The sequence below is a fragment of the Zerene cesonia genome, chromosome 19 (genome assembly GCF_012273895.1).
Source record: "Zerene cesonia ecotype Mississippi chromosome 19, Zerene_cesonia_1.1, whole genome shotgun sequence".
Lineage (NCBI taxonomy): Eukaryota > Metazoa > Arthropoda > Insecta > Lepidoptera > Pieridae > Zerene > Zerene cesonia.
This window is the reverse complement of record NC_052120.1, coordinates 2,751,399-2,772,259: the sequence shown is the minus strand read 5'-3', so window position 1 is coordinate 2,772,259 and position 20,861 is coordinate 2,751,399. Positions and strand designations below refer to the sequence as shown.

Below are 20,861 nucleotides of genomic sequence, written 5' to 3'. Positions count from 1 at the left end.
AGAAAATTTTCAATGGCAATATTGTGGATAATTAAATGATTTACAACTTTTGTATTTACACTTATTTCATAACCTCAAAATTTATGTAAAAAATTGAAATAACCAATAATGAAAATATTGCATGTATAAAAATATATGTCAATTTGCAATCGGCCTCGATGAAAGAACATTTACCGCTTTTTTTCATTTCAATTGGTAATTCATTTTTAATTGAATGAGTGATTGAATGAATAATTATTTATTATAAACCATATAGAATGCATTTAAAACATAATTATCTATTTGTTATTAATACACGAAGGCAGCCTTATCGCTGATAGCAATGTTTACCAGGCAACCCAAATAAGAGAAGGAGAAAAATGAATACTATACATATGTAAACGCGGTTTCACCCGCGGACAAACTCACGGGCAAACGTATCTTAGCATTTCTATACCACATGTATACTGGTACATAAGCTACATCACTGCCAAGTATCATCAAAATGCGTTCTGTGGTTCGCGATAACATCCATCCATCTTCACACTTTTGCATTTATAATATTAGTACGATAATGGATATAGAACACGGGTTTAGTCGGATTTTAATTGTAGGTTTAATAAAGTAAAAGGACAAAAGTGAGTAAAATAAACCTAACATAGCCTAAAAAAGGTCCTACAATACTTTGTGGGACCTTTTTTTATACTTGACCGAGTTGTCAATTAGTTCGGACAAAATAAGAAAAAAAAATCAGGTAATTAGACAGATAAATTGTAAATTTCGGGTGGTTTTTTCAACCTCTGAACCTGGCTACGCCCATGAGTCGGGACATCGAATCCTTATTTAAATATGTTTCAAAACGCTTTTAAAATATTCCTATATACTTAATAATACTGGTATATAATGTTATATAACAGAGATTGATATATAGCAAACAAATAACCAGTAAACAGTGGAAAGGGAAGCTGGGGAGATGCCACCCCGATCAATGTTAACTAGAATGCATATCGTGGTTGTTGCAACATTGCATTTAGCTGCAAGCTATCTAGAAACGATATTACAGCCATATCGCATCGAGATAGATATGATATTATTAAAAGATTATAACAATTTCAATTTTATTATTTACCTCACTAGAACCAAGTGCACTATATTACCGTAAGGTACTGTCTGAAGACACAGCTAATACATCTCTTTATTTATATGCCCTCTTCTTTTAAAGGTCAAAAGGTAGGACCATTTGTAAAATAATATATTTTTTCTAGAAATAGCCAACCAACGCGACGTTCCTTGAGATTTTACATTGAGACCAAATAACAGCAATTTCTCGTCAAACAGAAAATAATACAGTCGAATTCAAAACTCCTGACATTCCTGAGAAAAATGGCATCGGTTGAAAAATAAATACACTCACTCAAATACGTTATTGTGATACAGTAGAAGTGTACCTAATATGTCTGGTATTTTCAATTAATACATATTAAATTATTTTATTATTAAAGCTTTATGATAAATGTATTCCATTTTATGATTACATAGGTTAAGTCGGATAACCTTGTATCTACTAGATCTTAGAAACTAGTGGACCGATTTCAGAAATTCTTTTGTCTTAGGATATGTACGTTACTAAGTTTTAGTATAAGGCTATAAATGTATTACGGACGAAGCCGGTGCGGACCGTAAGTATTATACATGCAATTTACCTAGGAAAATACTGTCAAAAATGTGTAATAACAATAAAATTTAAAGCTTTTATTTTACTGCACGTAAGACAGAATCGACATCTCACGCATTAAGTTCGTGTAAAGTTCCATAGTAGCGGTAAATATCAGAGGTGACTGAAATTCAACGTAGTTGCCACACAGCGCATGCGTCCACCCATCGACCCGTGGAAACCTTCGTGAAAAGTCCATTCTGTTCTCCGATCCCGACTGGTGAGTATCGCGTAGAGGCAGGCGGGTTTCATCCTTCATTGTTCATAAAAGACGGTGCATGTACCTTGCTGTGGCGTTGATCATTATTATCGCGAGTTTGGTCAAACTCCAAGTAAGTCGAAATACTTTATTTTAGCCCCTGACTGAATTTCTGCACGAATTTACTCCTGCACGTTTGACCTCTATTCTCGTCACTGGCAATGTACTTGCAAAGGGTTCTTTCATTACTCATTTCATTTCGTCTTTCATAACTTTAATTTTCTATTGCTATTGCTAATCTGTGTATTTATTTGCATATATACCTATATACCTGTACATGTGTATGCGCGTTTGTTATGTTCTCTAATGTTTGTTTAAGTGGCCACTGTTTGAATCAACAGGTGCCCACAGACACATTTAAGATTTCCTTTAATTGGATTTAAGTGTTTACATACAAGTATTTTAACGTGCCTGTATTCTTCTTTCACTCTTTTAGATTAAATTAATTTTCCTTTGTCTCCTTTATTTTGTAATATATCTTGTAAAAACTATAAAAAACTGTTGTTTAGTACTATCTATACTTTTGTGTTTCATTAAATTACACCATAAAAAGCAGCGTTGCATTGTGCGTTTTTAATGTGAGAATATTTTTTTGCGTACTTTATGATATCGAATTTTCATACAATGTTCGGGAATATTCCACGCCATTCCATACTGCCTATACATAGAAAATCAATATCGTCCTGAACTGTTTATTGCGCAAGTCCTGAAACCTAGGTGGTCTAGCTAGGAATCTGGGCCGAGTGCATACAGCGCAAGTGCAGTTATTGATTTCAATCGCCATTTTGTTGAGATGCGACATCGCCCGGGGAAATGCAACTGGTCCTTTGTTCATGGAAACATTTCACAATAGAACTTGAAATAAATAATTAATTAGACGTCATGCGTTTATGAAACGGTTTAGCATTCGGATGATTTTAAACTTAAAGAATAAAAACCAGAAAAAGTTATTGAAATATTAAGATGTAGGTACTTTATATTTGACTGAGGATCTAATGTCCGATATTGATATATATGTTATTGATTATTATTGTAACATATTCTTCTCTTCTCGGCATGGCGGGCGAATGTTTAAATATTATATTCGTATGTTAATGCAATATGTTGATTAGTAATTGAAGGCAAGCAATTTGTTAGATCCATTAGATAAAACATTAGTTACCTAAAGCGTTAGCTGTTTATCTAATTATAATCTTATTTACATCTTGAAATGCGATTTTAAAATTTTCCTTTTTTTTTAACTGGCCTCAAAAAAAAAACTTTAAGAATGGAAGGATTTGAAATAAGATATACAAACCTAACGTTATCTCAATTAAATATTAATGAAGTATGATGCCAGTTGTACTTAAAATATTTCTAAGTGAACAATATTTCACATATCATTATTTTAACAGCGTCCTCGTAATCCGAATATGTCCCTAGCAATTGTTTTTTGTCATCTTTATTGTTTTGTTTTTGTCAGTTTCAAATACCGCTGATTTGCTGATAAACTTACGCGATAGAATCACCTCATTAAAATTACAGCCGCGATGTCAGTTAGGTCCGGGACGATCGATAACTCATTTCTATTTTTACCAAGTTTGATAACTTATAAGGAAATTATTCTATCGAATTTGGGCAGAAAGCTGTTAGTATAAGTTTCCATAGCGGTTTTAGACAGTTGTACTAGTAAAAGTTGTTTTATTATATATATTATCGAATATTGTGATTGACTATTTTTCTTAAAATTGATATATATATATATATATATATATATATATATATATATACGAAAAACAAATAAATAAGTAAATATACTGCGTCAGAAGTTTTTTGAAAAGTGAGGGTAGTTGGGTCGAATAATGAATGGTTATGACCATTAAGACTAAAATATATTATTTTCATTCAACAATTAATAAACTAGCTGAGCCCGCGATTACACTCATGTTATTCATGATGTTATAAAGCCTATAGTCTTCCTTAATAAATCTATTATTTAACACAAGATTATTTAACACAAAATATTTTTTCATTTAAAATTGTTCAATTATCCACTTGATCAAACAAACGATCTCTTCAGCTTTATATTTTATTTATTATGATGAACTATGAACGCTTGTCGATCGCAAATTAGTGCTGCAAGAAATTACTGGTAAATTTCAATAATAATATAGCGTTTTTATTCCTATAGAGTCGAAGATAAAAAAAAATATCGTTCAAGTATTATATAAGCTTTAAGTAACTGTCGCTTCCCCAAATAAAACAGAACTTAACAAAGAAACTTCGAGAACTTTTTGTCAGAAAATTTATTCGGGCAGATATAGTTTATTGGTATATAATATATCTAGTAATATTATACACTTGCTTTCCAACATAATGAAATCTTAACGGATCTTATTTCCATTCTCGGGTCTTAAACTATATCTATACCACATTCCATCCAAATCGGTTAAGCCCTTCTTGAGTTATAAATGGCACAATTAAAACGACTTTTTTTGAAATGATTTATAGAAATAGTACGAAGTTGTATTAAAGTTCTTTTGATGAAAGGAGAAAATAAGAATGACAATTATAAGTATTTTTCTACGGATACCGTCTGCATTCGAATTGTATATTCTTTCCATCTTTAACCTGGCAAACGCTGTTCTGCCTCATTGTTATCATTTATATGAAAAAAAGATGTTGACCGATTCTCAGACCTACCCAATATACACACAAAATGTCATGAGATTCGGTCCAGCCGTTTCGGAGGAGTATGGTTACTAACATTGTGACACTCGAATGTTATATACATATACCTATATAGATGCTATCGTATATAATGAAAGTTACGTACGCCGTCGCACCCACGGCTCGCTATCTTTAGTAAAGTACCACATGCATCGATAATTTTACGTAATAACGTTTGTAACATAATCACAACCCAACTTCGCTTCGCTTGCGTTTTGAAGAAAATCTCATATAGTTTCAGTGGGATTTCTAGGTACCTTTGTACCTTATTTCCAAATGGGTTCAGTTCTTGACGTACAGAAGATACAAACAAATAGACAGAGTCACTTCCACATTTATATAGCAGAGATGTTTTTATTTTGTACTTTTAAACTATTGCAATTCGAGTTATCTATAATTATGTGATTTCTCTCTTATCGATTGGTGTTAATAACTCAAAAGAAATATCACTAAATACGTAAGAATTAAATATTCACAATAACAATATGGAATTATTATATAAATATTTATTGCAAAGCGTCGAATAATCGTATCGATGTTTTACAAATCAGCTCAGCTCTAGCACGGAGGCGGAGGACGCTCTGATAGACCGTCCGCCCACGAGCGGCGCCCGCGCAGGTGTCCCCCCTTCCCTTTCATAGAATAAGCAATCAATAGACTCAATGTATACGGTACAATAAACTTTTATAAAACAACTTTATTTAGGAATTTTAATATAATAATCATAAAATTGAAAAGACTTGAAAAAGCTTGATTTTTGTAACAGAATATTTGCTAGTTATCCAATCAATTATCTACACGTTTATTATAAATTAATAATGCGGTTTTTTCAGCCTCGATTTTCGAATTCATTTTAAAAATAAATATCCATGTACCATATAGGTATTATTATTTCCATGATGAGTCAGTCGAGACTTTTAAAAGTACCTATTTTTTATAAAGTGGATATTTATATCTAAATTAACTTCGAATAGCATTCAAACTATAAGCAATAAATGGTTTTAAGCTTTTAAGGATCAAAAATAAAATAAATATTGATGCATAACTAATCTGTGGTCGCAAAAAGGCATGAATGGGCGCTATTGCTTGTGGATCCAATAAAACTTTAATTAACGGTGTGCTTTGTTGCAAAAATAAGTGTATATCAAACAAGAAATATTTAAAGATCTTTTATATTTATATTACTTAAATATTAAGAGAAAAATCTTACTAATCATATAAATGCGAAAGTTTGTAAGCATATAATAATAATATGATCTTTTTATATCACGTCGCTACGGATAAAATTTATTGAACAATTAGGATGCTGGCAGATGCGCACACGCAGAAAACAAATTCAAACAAATAAATTATTCAAATAGGTATTTTAGAAGCACTTTTGAGTCCTTTCATTCTGAATTTACTTTATTATAATCGTTTAAAATACCGTTAGTAGCCTTATAAAAGATTATCGCTTAATTAAAACTATTAACATAAATAACAAGCTTTCAATGGAAAGTGTACTTTGTTTAAAATTGTTAAATTGCCTTAGCACTAAACTTTTAAAAACAACTTTTATATTATTACGAAAAAGATTCGTGATTAGGGTAGAGTTATTTTATCTGGTCGAGTTCCTATCCCGTAATTTCTTTTAACTTTAGAAATCAAAAGGTCAACGTAGTCCTAACGCAATATATCAATTGTATTTGATTATTTTTCTCAACGTTTTAAGAATTTTACAAAGAACGCGGTCTTAGGAAGACGACGGCGACTACGAACTACCTTAGTACTCATGCGCAGTTACATGTTCGCAGTATTGGCTGATAGTATTTTCTAGTCTTTTGGTCTTTAACTTTCCCATCAAGATCGCCGAACCATTTGATATTAGATATAGGTCTAGAAATTTCTTCCCATAGTTTTTTAATATTAAACCGCCAACCACTATACATGAATTTGAATAAATACTTATCAATTTAACTTGATTAATTTCAACCTTTCAATGAATTCTTATAAAAATAATAGATCCATATTTATTTTAAAGCATGCGGCATATTATGCTTAAATGGAGTATTAGAACGCTATTTATGAATAATTAAAATTCACAATGTCATAGAAACAATCCATTTATTCACTGCTAAAGTACTATGAAGATAATATGTGTTTCAGAAATTTAAAATAATATATAGCCTAATTAAACAATTCCCTCTATTACTTATGTACATAACATTAATTGGAACATGCAGATCTAGTAAATGCGATTATGACGTCATAAACAACTTGCCACTTACGGAATAGGCTATATTCAAACCACAGATAACATAATACTACTTCAAACTATTACAATATTTTTAATTTACTTGTGTTTGGTACATTGCTACCATTTTAAAAGGTTTTTTTTTATTTATTTCTAACAGAGAAATTATTCAATTAAAGTTCTTGTTCTAGATGTAATCTCAAAGTGACCTTTGAAGATGTATTCATATAAAGCTTATTTTTTTTGTTGTCATACATGATTAAATTTAGTACAATTAAACATAAACAAACTTATTAACAAAACCCACAGCAAAAGCTAAAAGATATAATGTAGTCTGGGAATTACAAATATTTGTTTAGTTATTTTACTAGTCTCCCGTTAGTTCTAGATTTGGACTTTACATAGGTCACTTTGAAAAGCCTGTTGCTGTTGAGGGGTTAAGTATTGGAAAAAACAAAGAAACCAGTTGTGACGGATCGCAACGTCGCTAGAGTCGCGCCACAGAGCTAGCGCATGTCGAAAAATAATGAATGATGGACGTCACGTTGACGTGACGTGACCCCCGTCCCCCCTTGTCACATCGTGTCACACTCGGTCAGAACCCCCCCCTCCCCTTGTACCTATGCGTATTTTATGAACGGCCCCCAAGGACAATTTCTTCGTCCACGTAAATATCTCCACCTCTTATAAAATAGTCAACTCCAATACAATAGAGTGATTAGTTCCCATATTCCACAAATAAAATTAAGTAAGTACTTGTTAAGCTGACGCTATTAAACAACTTAACAAAAAATAAATATTGACAGCTAAAAAAACGTATGTGTGTGAAGATCGCTTTTCTCAGTATCTAGTCCTTATTAATACGAATCAATTATATAGAGATAAGCATATCAAAGAGGCCGACTTCAGACGAACACCAAAACATTTGATATCATCTTAATCGTACAACCTACACACGCACACACAATGGAGTCGACTTAATTTTTTGTGCAAATAAAAACATCACACAATAACGTTATGTCATGTTAAATCATGTATCATTTGAATGATTTGCACCGTACGAAGTTTTCTTTGCCACAGATACAAAAAGTCCGATGTGCGTTCCCATGGCAACAGCTATAATTAATTTTCATTTGACCATCGATCGACCATTTGGGACTTGTCATATTTATAAAGAATAAAAAAAAAATCGATCATGATGCGGGATTCTAATTCGCGTCCTTCTCCGCAACGTGGCGACGCCTGAACCCTCGGACACCCGTGATCCCGTCTCAGCAATCGAATAATTTCTTTTTTTAGATTTCATGTCCCTTACAAAGAAATTTATTGATATAAAACTATATAGCATAATTGAGACTATGTCTTTTATTTGTATGTACTGAAAAATATTTTTTCTCATATATTTTAGATAATAACGAATAAGGTATATGTAAATTACGCATCCATAATTTTTCAAAAATAAAAAAAAGAGTTAATTTCAACATGTTGCTGGCAACACTGCAAGTTGCAGTTTCAATAGCGCATGTCAAAAAATACTCGTTTGAGAAGCGGCAAAATTGAAACAACGCTTCCAGTTTACCTTCTAATGGATCATTAATTAATTTATTACATGTCAGATTTTGTGAGAACTTCGTTTTGAAAAATTCATGCCATTATTATTATTCTAATAAAATAATACATAAAATTCCATTAGGTACATGTGAGCTGTATTAATTGATATGTTAAGGACTTATTTCAGTATCAATATGCACCGCCTCGAGGGTATATTGTTTCTGATAAGCGTCGTCGGGACTATGGGATTCCGCCCCCATGGTTCTATTGGGGGAGAGGTGAGTAACGTGTTTTATAAAAATTAGGCTTAATGTTCCCTCGTTAAATAAAACTAAAGCAATCCAAGAAGCATTATTCTAGTGACATTATTACGATAAATCTTCATCCCCCCTCTTTATTTGTTTAAATTTTTTGAGCTAATTAAATTATACTAAGGCGAAATAGAAAATCCTGCATATCAGATTAAACCCACATATTCAGCAAGTTCAATAATGCATTGTACACCACAGGACCACTACATGCTTACCGAAGCGTGGCTACGTGAGGTTGTGAATCGGATGGGCAAAGACTTCAACGACGGAGGTACCTCCTACCTTGAGTTCCCTGCCAACGATCGCCAACTCAACCTGATGGCCAGAGCCAATAAAGAGATAGAGCATGAACAGATTGACTACGACTCCCTCATCGACGGCAACCCTAACCCTAGTCTTCGTGATCAAGAATATCTGCAGCATAGGTAAAATGCACATAAATGCATGTAAAATGATAAATCACATTTTCTTAAAAAGTAATAGCAATATAATATATACTAAATTGAAAAGAAAAGGGATTACAAATTACTCTATTATTCTTTCAAATGTATTACATTCCACAATTTAATTGCGTTTAATTTATTGTACGCAGCTCTCTTTGGGGCCACCAATATGTCACCGGTGGAGCCAGTGAAGTAGTCCCCAATCGCCAAATGATCAAAACTGATGCTGTGCTGCCCGCCTACTGCAACCCACCAAACCCCTGCCCTGTTGGCTATACTGGTAAGTTTAAATCAGAATCTGAAAATAAAGGTCAATGAATGAAACATAAATACAAAACTTCAAACATAAAAGAACACATGATGACCAACGTTGAACATGACCAGTTTAGCTGGACAAATATAACATGTTACTTATTATTTTTATAGCATTGAAATGGTCAATAAATGAGATATTTTGAAAGAATGGAAAAAAAATCTATTCTTTCAAAATTTAATATGAGTAAAATAAAATTGTTTTTTGGAAACTTAGTAATGCCGAGGGAAGTTATACCCCATATGACATTGACCTTTAAAAAACATCGAAGCTCTCAAGTCTTCTTCTTTTATTAATCATATAAAGTTAATTTTCTTTTATTTCTTTGAATCAACTACAACATATTTAAGAATTTAATGAATGTAATACAAATATTATTTTAAAGTAGAGCTTTAATAAAAGCTTTGGTACTAATAATTGCTTACAAAATATAGGATTTTTTAAATTGACACAAACTCTCAATATGATTATCAATTTAATATCTTAATTTTTTATAATTGTCCAGAAGAACAAGGCTGCATCAGCGAGTTCGAAAACACCGCAGCCTTCAGCCGCGAGTATCAGCTGGCCCAGCGCTGCATGTGCGATGGAGAGCACATGTTCAGTTGCCCCGAAGAGTCCTCGGCAGACATCGACCTACACTTCCCCGACCCCCACAAGAACCTCGTCGCCAAAAAGTTCCAACCAGAAGTTAGTGCAACCTCCATATTCCAAGAAATCAAACGTGCGTTCTTAGAGTTCACGGAGAATCTCTACAAGCAACGAATGTCGGCAGGCTGCCAAACTTGCCCGCTATAAATCTCTAACCTTTAAATAATAACCGAGTTATGTGCAATTTTATTTGCACTCGCGACTTATTGATAGATCTAATTAGATAATAATTTATTCAGATTGGTAAAACCTTACAAACTGCTTCAATTGCTTTACTGTCAAACCGCCAAAATACGTTTTTTCATTTGTAATGATTTTATGAGGACGTCAGCCCAATAAACACTCATTGCAAACAATGTTTTAGGTGGAGAATCCTTTTCTATTCGGTGAACGACTACCGATAGCTGCCAAAAAGGGATTTGACGTGCACATTTAGAACGTCCAAAATGTACGATTTCTAGTCATATTTTTATTTAACTCTCGCTATATTTTGTTCAATTTTATGGAAATAAAGTGAGAGTCATACAAGAATGTGATTCAACGTTACTTCAAAAGTTTCGGAACTATGTAGAATTTACGGTCTTTTAACTGTTAGTTAAGGTACAGATTGATGTCTAATGATAATTTATATAGTAATTCCATTGCAACCTCATATGAAATACTTATAATATTTCTCTATTTTTTTGTTCATTTGATTTTGTTCAGTTGCAACCCTTGAGATTGGGATGTGCTTAGTGGGAAGTATAAAAAGAGTATGAGAGTTAATTTATACTTTTTCCTTTGAAGAATTTTCTGTATATGATTTAATTTTTAGGTTCATTTTTCAAATATTTTCGAAGGTACTTTTTTATATTTTCAATTGATATAAGTTACCCCTAAACTCGTCATTGTACCTAAGTGATATATTTTGGAGAAAATAATTTATATTTGAGAGTCTACGTAGTAAATAAAATACTATTAAAATAAGTAAAATTTCGTTGTTTCAAATAACCGTAAGATTATGTGAAACAACGAGCTAGCTCTACAACGGGACAAAAGCAACCAAATAAAAAGTAGTACGTAATAAAAATGGGAGATCTGAAAAAAGAATGTACAGACCACCGTGAGAATATACCCCATGTATTTATAATTAACTATATATAGGAAAATATTATGTCGTAAATATAAAACTGGCAGTGGCTTGGGACACTGTAAATAGGATTAATAATATTATAATAAAAGACCCAATAGGGCATCGACTCAATATGCACCATTAGATAGGATATTCATACATGGGTGATTCCGATTAACATTGTACAGAACAACAGAACAATGACCCCATTGATTAATTTAAGAATAGGCTATGTATCGTTTGTTCCACTTTAATTTCATTATTTATAAAACCCTACTAATTTTCTTGTTACTTGCTTTACGATCATATGATATATTTTCTTGTTACTTGCTTGGTTTTATTTAAGTTAAAAAACCCTCTTTCATTTACCTTTCTATTTATTTTGTATTAATTGAATGATTTATTGAATCGTTATTTTACTTATAAATCAATTGTAAATGTTGAGTTTTAGCTCTATCATTTTTGTAAGTCAGTTATACTTTAAATTGTTATATTTGGACGTATTCAAGAAGCTATAATGGTAGGTGTAAATACTTGTGACGAATATATGCAGCAATGAGATGCATTTATATTAATAATACCGTGGGAGAGGACACTTTTATAAAATGTATAGTTCATCTTAATTGAACCCCACCCGTAATGACTAAGATAGAATATTCTAAATATATAAAATTAAGGCCATTTTATAAAAAAAAAACAATAAGAAAACACAAAAAAAGTTATTTTTTCTTAATTTTCATAGCACCTCATAATCGTTTTTTTTCATTTAAAAATAAAAAAAATAAAAAAATAACATAAATAAATAAGAATAGTCACATTGCATACAAAGTTTAAAACACACATTTAGGTTTTTTTTTAAATCATCAAATTTGTTATTTGACAGTTAACGGGTACAAAAAGGCTAATAAAAATAATTTAAATAAAGAAACAAAATATTCCATTAAATTAAGTCGTGTTAGGCTAAAATTATACATAAATAGTTTTAGGGTCTGTATAAAGATTATATTTATATGTATTAAAAACTAATGTAAATATGAGTCTTGAGAATCATCAAGCACAAACATCGATATGTGGTACACTAGCAATTAAGGCATAAATTAGAAGATAAATGTGGATATACTGAACGCCCGTTCATCTTATTACATAATTCTATTAAATAAGGAAGATTACAATCTGTTGCATTAATAAGTACAAAGTTTTAGCATTGCAAATGTTTTTAAATATGCACTTTTTTTTACTCAATTTATACTTTATCTCTGGCTCTTTTAATTTATTTATTTTATAATTATGTTTTTGTTTATTCTCCGTATTGGGGCGGATTAGAATACAAACCCCAATCCCACGTCAGGAAAAAAGGGTGTCGTAAGAGGCGACTAATCCTGACACCTGAGGGTTACCGTGACATGTTCTGCTATTCAACTGCGGGCTGTTTTAGATTGTTAGACAATAAGTATTTCACATACTTCCAAATCTCCAACCTTGTCCAACAATCGCCTGCAGTTGAATAGTAGAACGTGTCATGGTAACTCTCGTCTGGTGGTAGATCTTTTTGAGTTCCTATGGCCAGCTACCACGCTCTTGATGAAGGAATTTTTCCGAGTTAAGTCAAGAGAGCCATTTGTTTTACTTTCGTTTGTTTCGTTTTTTCACTTAACTCTCGTTTGAATTTGAATTTGATTTCAATTAACAAATTCTTGTGTTTTTCTCTCAAACCTATTGTTTAAATTATTTTCTCTCATAATCGTTATAAGTTTCTTCTATTAACTGTGTTATTTTAATTACATTGTTAATTCTGTCGATCTTTTTCTCTGTATTGATTATTTCAAGAGCCGATTCTATTGTTTTGTTCAAGCTTATACTTGTGGAATATCACGTTTGCCCTGATAAGTTACCCCAAAATAAAATATGTTTAAAATTTTATTACTTTCAGACGCAAGTTCTTTCGTTTCGTTTTGCCTTATTAAGCCTGTGTTTGAGACTTTCCACTTCGACGATCATGGACAGACTTAGGTAGGTTAGCCTGACAGCAGATTTAGAGAATTCGTATTTTATTTTTGTCATTTCTTTCTAAATGCATGCTACTTACAACAAACAAATATTACATTATCAGTTACTCCTTTAATATACCACCTTGATTTCACTTTACTATTATATAATATTAACATCGTGTTATATAATAGTTTAGTATTTAATTTGCCCTTCTTTATTTCCATAATTTCGTTTAAAACTGTATTCAGTGCTTTCATTTAAATTATGTAAGCGATTATTTCATAACCATCCCTGTTATTTTCACTCTTCAATATAACCCAGAATATGTCTTCCTTAGTATGTAACAGATATAACACAGAATAATATATATATATAGATATTAACGCGATTCTAAAACATATGACATTTGTTAATGTATACTCAAAAGGACTCTAGAACTTTTGAGTTAACTGAAACATCTAAAAATACATTTCCGCTGAATGAATGTCATACGTTGAAGAACTACTATTGTACATAAACTGTTTAAAGCAGATACATTTATAGGTAGGTTGTCAAAAGTAAAGCCGTGATAATATATAGCATGCATATCGAATCTTCTATGTAATAGGCTGCCATTGCCTATCCTGTCTCATTCACTATCAACTATCTCTATGACGTCTTCTCTCCTATCGTCCCTTCTTTTTTTATGTCGCTGTGTTAGCTTTCTACTTCTCTTATTAAAATATTTATCCTGATCTCGTTATTGTCACTTTCACGTTTGTCAAATTTCAGTTCCGATTCAGATTTCGTATGATTTTGTTATTTCATGGTTGTTATTTGTTTTGTCATTTTTTAGCTTTGACCTCAAAATGTGGGGAACGTTATTTAATATTACCTGAAAGGAATTATTCGAGTGAATGACCGTTATTCGTAGACATAAGACGCGTCTATCGATAATGGCGCTGAAAGCTGTCGACCAACTATGAGTAAAGGTGAATAAAATTCTATATTGGGGTTCGAAGTAATTATAAGGTTGAAGGAATTGAATGAAATTTAATCCAGAGAAAACCCATTTTTTGGTCAAACCAATAAACGGCACAATGCGTTCAGAAATTGTATTCGGTTTATTCATTTTTCTTTTATTTCTTCATATTTATGAAATATTAATATTCTTAACTTAAAGTATTCTATTAAAACGTCTCTCAATAAAGTCTACTTTGTTATTAATGCTTTAGAATAAGCTCTTCCTTCTCTTCTTTCCTGACTAAATTCTTCTTCTCTTTGTACCTATCTAGAAGTAGAACTTCTTTACTAAATATAACTACTGAAAATCGTAAAGTATTAGGTATAAGTAAGAATTGCATTGTAAATATAAAGAAACCAAATGAACGATTCTAGTCATAACCAGTAGCATGTACATATGTAGTAATTTTTTAGCATAAGATAATGAAGTACTAATTAGATTAAGAATGTATATCTGCGTTAATTGTTACATTTCATCATTCATTTCTCCGTATTAATTTTTTTCATCAGTTAATCCCTAAATCTCCAATATTAAGGATTAACAAATTATTTATGGTTTGGTATATTTATTTCCATTATTCACCTTTAGCGAAATGTTTTCGTGGTTCACATTGTTTATTTTTAAAATCACTGTCATATCTAAATCAGTTAGGTAAACTGTATAGTATAGGTATAAAAATAAGTGCTAAAACAGTTTTCGGAAGATAACTCAGAGTCACCTAGTTCCTAGACACGAACGATCAAAATAATAATCATAATTTATCATAATTACAATAATTATAATCGTGAACAAAGATGAAAGTACAAGTTTAGGATAAATCATAATTGATGTGTTTTAGTGTATTTTTCTCTTAATTGCGTGATACTGTATAATAAATAATTAACATTAACATTCTTACAAACTGATAAAACGTTATATATTAATTTTTTCCTATTTAAAGTAACTTAAGAACTGTTTCGCAAGTCGCCTAATTCTATATAGGGAGTGATTTGATACGAAAGAGTACGTATTTTATTTGAAAGACGGTTGTAACACCTCAGAAAGTTTTGCGGCGATTTGAGTTTCGGTTGTTTCAATTATTTTTTCTTTCCAAACGACTCCTTTGGAAAATTTCCGCAGTTCAAAGACAATAAAACGCTCGTTTGTTAAGGAAAAAAATCTTCTTACAAATTCTATCCACACCTTCCATTCAATATCTTCATTACTTTCTTTATTATTTGTTAAATTATTATTATATCTCTCTTTCTTTTTCTTTAGGTCTAAATTTTAACCCCCTGCCACTTCCATTTGATTTCCTCTAAAATCTATTTGAAGCTATGTTTATTGTAATTGATATATATTTTCAATTATTTAAATGTAAAATAAAATCGGCAAATAATTTACGCGGCCTTTAAATTTGTGTGTCTATAATCTTTATAAATAAGACATCTCTAATAATAGTAACAAAAACCAAAATACCTCTAGTTATACTCAACAGCGACAAGAAAATGTTAATAACGCTTTTTGTATTTATTATTGTTTATTTAAATTTGTCGATTAACGTTGTAATTATTTTGATAACCATTGTATTTTTTCCATCATTTATTTTTAATGATATGTATTCAAAACAACTTTCATGAAACCTTCTTTTATCAGCATAGTTTACATTGAATTTGAAAAAAAAAGAAATCATTTTTTAAATTTCGTTTTTGGCATTGTACATACAAAATAAAATACTGTACCTACTCATATAAAAGTAACATGTATAAAAATATATTTTTCTAATCAATTATTATAAGTCTTAGAAATGTAAACCTGTACATTGAAAACAAAGGCAGTTACCAAAGACTTTTCATTTGCGAGGGTTGAACGAGAAAAAAAGTATGACTCTAATATCGTGACATTTTTTTTTTATGGCAATAATGAACATTTGATCCTCGTTCAATATTCTTTTTATTATTGAAAATCTAATAATTAAACGTTTAAAGATATTGTAAATTACTTATATCCTGTATATTTGCTTTGTACGTACCTATCTAAGTACCATTTAATCCTATTTATAATTTTACATAGGTTTCGCATGAAAACGAAGGGTTGTTGGGAGGCCGGTGTTTTTGTGTGTTTAATCCTAAAATTAAGTATTCCTGAATATTATTTATACGATAAGGGCTGTACTTTTTGTAAGGAATCATCTTTCATCCCTCGTTTTATAGTCATTACGTTTTTTAGTATTTCTAGTATGTAATGTATAAATAAAAGTTATAAAATATGTTATCATAATTATATAAACTCATTTCAAAATTAACACAAAATTCAAATTTCATGTCTGTATTGTATTTAGCGGTATTGTTTATATTCTTTTTGTTTTTTTGTTCTGAGATGACCACCAATAACTACTCTGTATTCAAATAGTAAAGTCAGATTCGTAGAATATTTCGTAATTCTCTTATAATTAATATTATGTGTAACATGGACGATGTATGTGTTTTTGCGAATGTGAGTGTGGGATATGCTTAAACAAACAACGCACAGTTATTTATTTGCTTAAATAATATAGGTAATTAATAATATAATAGGTAAGGTAAAATAGGATTTAGTATGTAAGTCTTTAAATTGTTTTTGTTTTGAAATGTTCAATTTGTTGTATTGTTTTTTACTTCTTTTTAAATCATAATTTAGAAATCGTTTTGAAATGATAGTAAAAGGGCAAACATACGGATTTGGATGGAAATGTAATGTTGAAAGTACGTGACGTGGATTTGACTATGGTATAACTTAGTAACATGTTGGGAAAATCAATAGCGTATTTAATTATTTTAAAATTATGTAAAATATTTTAAAATTTATTCACTATATTTTTATTGTTGAATTATATTTTATCATACTTTATGCAGTTTTGAGATTACAAATCTATTATTTCCTAAGACGGCGATCGTTGAAAGACCATGTGGAAATAATAATTATTTTTTAAATTTCTGTAATACTTTATTATCTCTAAGACGCGTAAAAAGTTTTTATATATTATCATATTATGAGGTTGCAATGATATTATAATATGCTATCTTTTTGAAATAAAGTATTCTTATCTGTGGATATTGTTGTTTTTATTTCATTCTACCTTTTATAACCAATTACCTTAACGGCTTATAATATATTAAGTTTGTCAAATATTTGTTACAATCAAAATTGTAAAAACCAAAATCTCTGGAATTACGAGTAAAGCAATGTAAATAAATAAATTAAATAACGTTTTAAGCATATTAAATTAAAATATAAGTATTAATTTATTTTATATCTTAGCAGAGTTCATTGAAAAACAATAATAACATATTTTTTAAATACAAGCAAGAATTTATAGAAACGTGTCTATCTCGGGAAGTTTTTATTATCTTGTATAATTGTCTATAACGAAAAAAAAACACCTCTAAATTTCACTGGTTTTATTCATAAGAACTTGAAAACAATAAAACATCGTCCACGATATTTAATTAATACGGTCTTTATCAAATATTCAATTGATTACTATACATTTGTTACACTTGTTCTTAAGAACGTAACGATATATTTTCTATACATTTCGTTTGAACATATTAGGTTTTGCAAGGTTATATAAATGAGTAGGCAGTAGGCTTTTGAATTGGCAAGAATACCACTCACAGTCATAACAATCTATTAGCCACAATCCCGATCGAATTGATTTGTAAAACAACTAGAGTTATGGACATTTAGATCGAATACAGTATTACTTTCAATATGATTTAACTAAAGACAAATGATCATAAAACAAGAGTTTAGCAAGTTACTTATGACATTAATAATTTTAATGTTTCGTGTATAAAATTAAATGAGGAATATCAATTATCAGCAATTTAAATTGAAATTTAATTAATAACAACAATTAAATTGAATCAAATCACTCCATAATGTATTTTCCAGATAGTTAAGTTTGTAAGGAGATATATTCAATGAGATAACTTTTACAATTGTTTAATATCTTTATGGCCGTTGCTATAATGTTGTACGTAAATATTTTTTTATGTGAAAACGGATCTTAAGATTATATATCTTGAACTTGAGCGCCGTTCATATGTAATATATTCTGCTTAAATTTCAGCAATGCTGAATTTATTCTATCACTTATACACTTACAAATTCATTTGCAAAAAGTATTATCATTCGTCAATAAATAACTGATTAAACTACACTATTTTTTATTATATTATCCAACAGATCTTAAAACTAATATCACATGAACAGTTGTAATCGTATGATCCGCATTGTTTTTTTGGCGCAACAATTTCCAACCAATTAACTCAAAAAAACACAGATTTTCCACTGTTACGTTCGCACTAATTAATTATCCTTAAACTCTCACAAGGTCACCAGTCACAAGTCTTATAGTGTCCAATTAATCAGTATCACTACAGACAATTAAAGCTCTGCCTGACGACCTGCAATCAGTGTTACAAAATCGTAACGTCTCATGTATGCATCGAATGACGTCATCTCTATTGACGTATACGAGCACGCAATCGGAATAATGCCGAACTGTGCTACCTGTTTGCTCTTTACGAGTAATTACTTAGCAAAACATCAGGTAACAATATCATAACAAATCTCCACACGCCACCATCAATATTTGAAATATCGATTCTTGTGAGCTCCTCTCCGACGATTGCCCGTGCTCGGCGCATCTTGGACGCGATAGCCCTAGACGGAAGGCCCGCCTCTGTTGTGGAGGGTCAAACGTCCATTAACTATCAGTTCACGCCGACCGGTAAACACTTGCACTGTTTGATCTTTTGCAGACGCTTCCGTTTGTACGGTGGGTTCTGTCCTGGGCAACGAAGCGTGACAGTGATCCAGGTAAACTTTTTCGGTTTACAAAATGAGCATGACTTGAACGCGGGCGGAGGGCGCTCATCATTCTCCTCTCGACGCCGCGGACTTTTCGGAATATAAAATGAATTACACTGACCATAACAGAAATTGTTCAACACTGTTGCTTGTAAACAACCCGGTTCGCGAATCTTTTGTACCAACTGTTCTGTTTTACACCAATCCTCTTTGAGATACTTTTTTTTCGTTACTACCAACGCGTTTTTTGAGGACTTCAATATATTTCGAAATGCCGCTCCCTTGGGTATCTCTGTGGTATCCTCTTGTTCAGGGATAGATACGACCATAGTTTCGGAGCTGCCTTCGCCGAGTTCGTTTCTCTGAACGTAAGTAGATGAACCGGCGGTTTCCTCAGTTCGTCGTCGAGCGGCAAGCATTTTCTCAACTTGCTCGGTGTCGATGATGTCCAAAATCGAGTCGGTCGGTGTGAAGGGCCGCTTGCTGCCGACGCCGGCACTCACGCCGCAAGCGGCTAACAGAGCCGCTGCAACGAGCCAAATGCACGACTTGGAAACCGTCTCCATCTGTAAAGACCATAGCGAATATAAATACGGTCATGTAATCTTAAAACCTGTATAAGCGACAGGAAGTCGTAGGCTTAACTTACGTTGTATCGAGAGATGAGAGGCAGCATGTCGTAGGTAGTGCGTCGGTGTATTTGTCCGCGATTGGGAGCGCAGCGTGCGTGTGCGCAGGACCGGCCGTTGGAGCGGTAATGAGCGCCCCTCAATGGACCACTGCTCAATGAACGAGATGACTCACACAGCGCTCCGCTCCTTCATCATAGAGCCGTTACAATCAGCTTCATTCACAGATGCGACACTGCACACGTGTTTGGACTTACGGTTACCTGCTTACAAGTATAGACAATGGACTAAGCCTTTTATTGTGTGGTATGGAGATAACTATTTGTTTATAAACATTTAATAACAATCAGTACACGTTAACCCTTTATGTAATGTTATCTTGTCTTTACTTTGTCAAAGAGTATTGTTTGTTTTTTTTTACTCTTAATTAAAAAAATATAATCATATTTTTACACGAATGATAATGAATTTTTATTACAATAGCAATTTACATCTCAAAATGTTTATGACAATGTATATTTCATCATGATTAATTATTACATAATATATTGCGATCACTTTAAACAAACATGCATTTTTATAAATTACTCATAAGCACAAGTCCATAATCAGTTAACATGTATACATCTCTACAATAATTTTATACGCCTCGTGGTTACTTATCATAAATACAACCTTCACATTTAAAACTCTCACAGAGTCACGGTGCACTTAGGCATAAAGGTCACAAACTACTCGATGGCATATCTGTATGAGACAGGGTAACCGGAGATATTTTCTCACCTATCGACCGGCGCCGGCGCGAGCCGCGTTTTGGTGCACGGCGCCAGCGCAGATGGTTACAATAGACTTGGTAAAAATTATCCGTTGTTAGTTTCGCTAGCAGAGCAAAAAATATACCTATAAACGCCAATCTTATATTAACAATTTTTTTTTGTATGGATCACGCAATACAATAGGAAAACATTTAATTGCTTTATTTTTAGACATTAATGATACTAATACTATGACATTTATGCCAAAAGTATTGAAACATTGAAATATAAAAAAACCCACTGAGAGCTATAACCGTTTAAAAGACCAAATAACCCAAAATAAAATTGATTCACTGCGTCCTCCTATTTTGGAAT

General features: G+C 31.6%; 2 protein-coding genes across 5 annotated transcripts; one reads left to right on the top strand and one right to left on the bottom strand.

Moving 5' to 3' along the window:
- Nucleotides 1–1,889: 1,889 nt before the first annotated feature.
- Nucleotides 1,890–11,856, top strand: LOC119834468 (neuroendocrine protein 7B2). Of its 4 annotated transcripts, XM_038358838.1 has the most exons (6): nucleotides 1,890–2,025; nucleotides 8,621–8,723; nucleotides 8,955–9,181; nucleotides 9,349–9,479; nucleotides 10,018–10,202; nucleotides 10,528–11,856. In XM_038358838.1, exons 2-6 carry the CDS (start codon nucleotides 8,640–8,642, stop codon nucleotides 10,597–10,599), a joined length of 699 nt encoding a protein of 232 aa, XP_038214766.1. In that variant the 5' UTR covers nucleotides 1,890–2,025; nucleotides 8,621–8,639; the 3' UTR covers nucleotides 10,600–11,856. The 4 variants fall into 4 exon arrangements, with proteins under 4 accessions (XP_038214766.1, XP_038214764.1, XP_038214765.1 ...); XM_038358836.1 differs by having other exon boundaries at nucleotides 8,633–8,723; nucleotides 10,018–11,856; XM_038358837.1 differs by having other exon boundaries at nucleotides 10,021–11,856.
- A 5,814-nt stretch (nucleotides 11,857–17,670) lies between these two features.
- LOC119834417 (gremlin-1-like) lies at nucleotides 17,671–20,022 on the bottom strand. The gene is made up of 2 exons (XM_038358774.1): nucleotides 19,752–20,022; nucleotides 17,671–19,668 (listed from the first exon to the last, which is right to left on the bottom strand). Exons 1-2 carry the CDS (start codon nucleotides 19,776–19,778, stop codon nucleotides 19,006–19,008), a joined length of 690 nt encoding a protein of 229 aa, XP_038214702.1. The 5' UTR covers nucleotides 19,779–20,022; the 3' UTR covers nucleotides 17,671–19,005.
- Between the last annotated feature and the right edge of the window lie 839 nt (nucleotides 20,023–20,861).

What these genes read in the sequence shown, in the direction of transcription:
- LOC119834417 (XM_038358774.1), bottom strand. Translation starts at nt 19,778, where the DNA reads ATGCTGCCTCTCATCTCTCGATACAAC. An exon ending in CTCTCATCTCTCGATACAAC is followed by an intron (nt 19,669 to 19,751) that starts GTAAGTTAAGCC and finishes TGGTCTTTACAG; the next exon opens with ATGGAGACGGTTTCCAAGTC.
- LOC119834468 (XM_038358836.1), top strand. Translation starts at nt 8,640, where the DNA reads ATGCACCGCCTCGAGGGTATATTGTTTCTGATAAGCGTCGTCGGGACT. An exon ending in CAAGAATATCTGCAGCATAG is followed by an intron (nt 9,182 to 9,348) that starts GTAAAATGCACA and finishes TATTGTACGCAG; the next exon opens with CTCTCTTTGGGGCCACCAAT. An exon ending in CTGCCCTGTTGGCTATACTG is followed by an intron (nt 9,480 to 10,017) that starts GTAAGTTTAAAT and finishes ATAATTGTCCAG; the next exon opens with AAGAACAAGGCTGCATCAGC.